A 5,044-nucleotide genomic window follows, 5' to 3' on the forward strand; every position below is an offset into this window, starting at 1 on the left:
GCTTTGGCATAGTCAATAAAGCAGATGTTTTTCTAGAACTCTCTTGCTTTTTCGATGATCCAGTAGATGTTGGCAATTTGATTTCTGGTTCCTCTGCCTTTTCTAAATCCAGCTTGAATATCTGGAGGTTCACGGTTCATGTATTGTTGAAGCCTGGCTTGGAGAATTTTGAGCATTACTCTACTAACACATGCTAAGCTAAGCTAAGTCGCTTCAGTCGTGTCCAACTCTGTGCAACCCCATAGACAGCAGCCCACCAGGCTCTGCCATCCCTGGGATTCTCCAGGCAAGAATACTGGAGTGGGTTGCCATGTCCTTCTCCAATGCATAAAAGAGAAAAGTGAAAGTGAAGTCACTCCGTCGTGTACGACCCTTAGCGACCCCATGGACTGCAGCCTACCACACTCCTCCATTCATGGATTTTCTAGGCAAGAGTACTGGAGTGGGGTGCCATTGGAGATGAGTGCAATTGTGTGGTAGTTTGAGCATTCTTTGGCATTACTTTTCTTTGGGATTGGAATGAAAACTGACCTTTTCCAGTCCTGTGACCACTGCTGAGTTTTCCAAATTTGCTGGCATATTGAGTGCAGCACTTTCACAGCATCATCTTTTCAGATTTATATATCATATATTATATCATGGAAATACATATCTATATATACATCACATTTCATCTATTTATCTGTTGGTAGAAACTTAGGTTGTTTCCATACCTTGGCTACTGTAAATAATGCAGCAGTGGACAAGAGGGTGCAAGTATCTTTCCAAGTTAGTATTTTCATTTTCTTTGCATAAATACCCAGAAGTAGAACGGCTGGATCATATGGTAGTTCTTTTTAAGTTTTTGAGGAGCCACCATACTGTTTTTCATAGTAGCTGCACCAATTTACATTCCTAGTGTACAGGGTTCCCTTTTCTCCACATCCTTGCCAACACTCATTATTTCTTGTTTTTTTTGGTAATAGAATTTCTAATAGACGTGAGGTGATATCTCATTGTGGTTTTGATTTGCATTTCTCTGATGACCAGTTAGTGCCCACTGCATGAAAGAATAAAGTATGGCAGAAAAATTTTCAGTGTTTTACCTACATTGATAGTCTGAATAATATAGTCAAATTCCCAATTCCACCCCTTTTAAACTCCCCACATTGATTTTCCTGCCTTTAAAACACCAAGGTTGAGAACACATGCGTTTTCCCCATCTGGGTTTTGCTACGTATGGTGACAGCCATGTTGCCCCAAACCATAGCTTCCTGTTGAGCATGTGTCACAGCAGCGGCCAGTCACACCAGGCTTTATTGGCACTTGCCCCCCAGTCGGCTGCAGCTGGGTCCCTTCGAGCCCTGTGGATGACACCTGCAAGCTGCAAGGAACAAAGGAAGTTAGAGGGAAAGGAAGTGACAGCAAAGTACCTTGGCCCATTGGTAGCTCTAGTTTTGATCTGTCTCATTGGATACCTCTACCTCCTCGGATTATAAGGATTAAAGACAATCATGCCTGTGAAGTAGTGTTTGGCACAAAGTAAGTGCTCAATAAACACTACGTAATACACATCACTTAGCAGTAAAGATTACTTAACAAGTTACTGAAAGGCTTGAAATAGATCACTTCAATCAGTTGTTCCAGTGTAATTCTAATTGATGCTATTATTTCTTCAGTTCCTCATGATCCATGTTGATGCTGGATTATGCCTTTCATTTCCCTTATTCCATCTTTCATGAAATGGTGGGCATCCTGCATGGAAGAAGCATCTGACTGGAACTGAGGAAGCCCAGGCTCTCATTGTGGCTATCACTCTATAGCACTGATTCCCAGCTAGAGGGGAGATCTTGATCCCCAGGGGACATATGATAAAGTCTGGGGGCATTTGTGGATGTCACACCTAGGGGGAGGGTGCTGCTGATATCAGGTGGGCAGAGGGTAGGGTCGCTGTTAAACATCTTACAATGCAGAGGATAGTGCCCCCTTCCCAGCGAAGTGTTACTCAGACCTAGATTTCAAAAGTGCTTAAACCCTGTTCTACAGCTTGGTGAAATGGGCAAGCCACCTCATGTTTTGGACTCAATCTCATTTATTAAATGAAGGTTGAGGGATGAAAGAGGTTGTTTATAGTTCATTCTAGCCCTAACATCCCAGGATTCCAAAGAAATATTTTAGGACTGTTGTTCCAGAAATCTGGCATTCCCCAAGTGACTGCCAGGCCCTTCTTTTATATACTTTTTCTGTACTATAAGTTATGATTTCAACACATGGAGAGAATGCACTGTATATCTAATCACTGAGCAATTGGTATTTACATTGGCTGTTGAGCTAAAACATATTAAACCATTTCACTCATGTTTCCTTGCAACGGTGCTTCAGCGGAGCCCATTGAACAGATACTCACCCACGGCCCCGTTGTGCAGCCTGGCAGACAAATTGGCTATAAGCCTTTCACATGCTCCAGGGAGCACCTGAGGTCCCGATGCTGAGGCAATTTCAACACAGTTGTGCAGCTGATATTCATCTAAATCCTGCTTGCTGCAGAAATTCTTCAGTGAGTTGATTTGTGGAATAAGACCAAGCTTTTAAAATAACGAAAAAAAAAAAAAAAGATTTCTGTTCATAGTAGGATCCTGTTCAAGATTCCAGTTATTAAAATAATTAGATCTATGAGAGTCATGGTTGAAAAGAGACTCAATTTCATCCTTTTAATTGCGTGCAACTGAAGATTTTAAGATTTTCAATTTATTTAAGAAATCTTCAACTAAATATTTACATTTGTTGACTTATGGCAAAGAAAATAAGCCTTTACCTTTTTATTATTATATTTTTTACGTGCTAATCAATTTGTCTTAGATTTGAAAGATTGCTAACTAGACTACTTGTGATGTAATGACAAGTTCAGCTTAGGGATTTTCCTGGTGGTAGAGCGGATAAGAATCCACCTGCCAGTGCAGGGGCACAGGTTTGATCCTCATTCCAGGAAAATCCCACATGTCACAGAGCAACTAAGCCGGTGAACCACCACTACTGAGCCTGCACTCTGGAGATCAAGAACTGCGAGTACTGAGCCCACATGCCGCAAAATAAATAATTAAAAAAATTATGACTTAGATGGTGCACTCTGTAGTATTACTCTGGAACCCTAATTTCACAAAACTCTCCTCTAGAAAGTTTTGTTTTTTTCTATGGCTGATTCATGTTGATGATGTTTGGCAGAAACTAACACAATACTCTAAAGCAATTATCCTTCAATTAAAAATAAACACATTAAAGAAGAGAAAGTTTTGTCTTTTTCAGTTACACATGAACAGTGCTATTCTACGTCAAACAATCTGCCTCTTGGGTGACTTGCAGTGCAGATTAACATCTTAGACCTCTGAGAAGTACTGCAAGAAAGTTACCTTTCTTTTTACTGATTTATAGTTGATTTATAATGCTCTGTTAGTTTCAGGTGTACAGTACAGTAGTTCAGTTGTATATATATAAAAGAATATATATTGGAGTAGGAAATAGCAACCCACTCCAGTATTCTTGCCTGGAAGATCCAATGGGCAGAGGAGCCTGGCAGGCAACAGTTCATGGGGTCATAGAGTCAGATATGACTGAGTGCACGCACACATACACAAGAATATATATACATACATATGTATTCTTTTTCAGATTCGTTTCCCTTACAGGTTATTACAAAATATGGACTTTAGTTCCCTGTGCTACACAGCAGGTCCTTATTGTTTATCTGTTTCATGTAGTTTGTATCCGTTAATCCCAATCTTCTAATTCATCCTACCCCATACTTTTCCCCTTTGATAACTATAAGCTTGTTTTCTGTTTTATTTGACAGAATGTGGTCCACTGGAGAAGGGAATGGCAAACCACTTCAGTATTCTTGCCTTGAGAATGCCATGAACAGTATGAAAAGGCAAAATGATAGGATACTGAAAGAGAAACTCCCCAGGTCAGTAGGTGCCCAATATGCTACTGGAGATCAGTGGAGAAATAACTCCAGAAAGAATGAAGGGATGGAGCCAAAGCAAAGAGAATACCCAGCTGTGGATGTGACTGGTGATAGAAGCAAGGTCCGATGCTGTAAAGAGCAATATTGCATAGGAACCTGGAATGTCAGGTCCATGAATCAAGGCAAATTGGAAGTGGTCAAAAAAGAGATGGCAAGAGTGAATGTCGATATTCTAGGAATCAGCAAACTGAAATGGACTGGAATGGGTGAATTTAACTCAGATGACCATTATATCTACTACTGCGGGCAGGAATCCCTCAGAAGAAATGGAGTGGCCATCATGGTCGACAAAAGAGTCCGAAATGCAGTACTTGGATGCAATCTCAAAAACGACAGAATGATCTCTGTTCGTTTCCAAGGCAAACCATTCAATATCACAGTAATCCAAGTCTATGCCCCAACCAGTAACGCTGAAGAAGCTGAAGTTGAACGGTTCTATGAAGACCTACAAGACCTTTTAGAACTAACACCCAAAAAAGATGTCCTTTTCATTATAGGGGACTGGAATGCAAAAGTAGGAAGTCAAGAAACACCTGGAGTAACAGGCAAATTTGGCCTTGGAATAGGGAATGAATCAGGGCAAACTAATAGAGTTTTGCCAAGAAAATGCACTGGTCATAACAAACACCCTCTTCCAACAACACAAGAGAAGACCCTATACATGGACATCACCAGATGGTCAACACCAAAATCAGATTGATTATATTTTTTGCAGCCAAAGATGGAGAAGCTCTATATAGTCAGCAAAAACAAGACCAGGAGCTGACTGTGGCTCAGACCATGAACTCCTTATTGCCAAATTCAGACTTAAATTGAAGAAAGTAGGCAAAACCACTAGACCATTCAGGTATGACCTAAATCAAATCCCTTATGATTATACAGTGGAAGTGAGAAATAGATTTAAGGGACTAGATCTGATAGAGTGCCTGATGAACTACGAAATGAGGTTTGTGACATTGTACAGAAGACAGGGATCAAGACCATTCCCATAGAAAAGAAATGCAAAAAAGCAAAATGGCTGTCTGGGGAGGCCTTACAAATAGC

The 5,044-nt window shown here is 40.6% G+C and overlaps 1 protein-coding gene across 1 annotated transcript in view; it reads right to left on the reverse strand.

Moving 5' to 3' along the window:
- Nucleotides 1-5,044, reverse strand: part of LAMB4 (laminin, beta 4) — a 103,114-nt gene that overhangs the window by 45,892 nt on the left and 52,178 nt on the right. Inside the window, 3 exon segments of the mRNA XM_010841502.1 lie at nucleotides 1,221-1,298; nucleotides 1,301-1,363; nucleotides 2,387-2,564. Of these exon segments, the coding sequence (XP_010839804.1) occupies nucleotides 1,221-1,298; nucleotides 1,301-1,363; nucleotides 2,387-2,564 (319 nt within the window).

Source organism: Bison bison, unplaced genomic scaffold (assembly GCF_000754665.1).
Source record: "Bison bison bison isolate TAMUID 2011002044 unplaced genomic scaffold, Bison_UMD1.0 scf7180017864162, whole genome shotgun sequence".
Classification (NCBI taxonomy): Eukaryota; Metazoa; Chordata; class Mammalia; order Artiodactyla; family Bovidae; genus Bison; species Bison bison.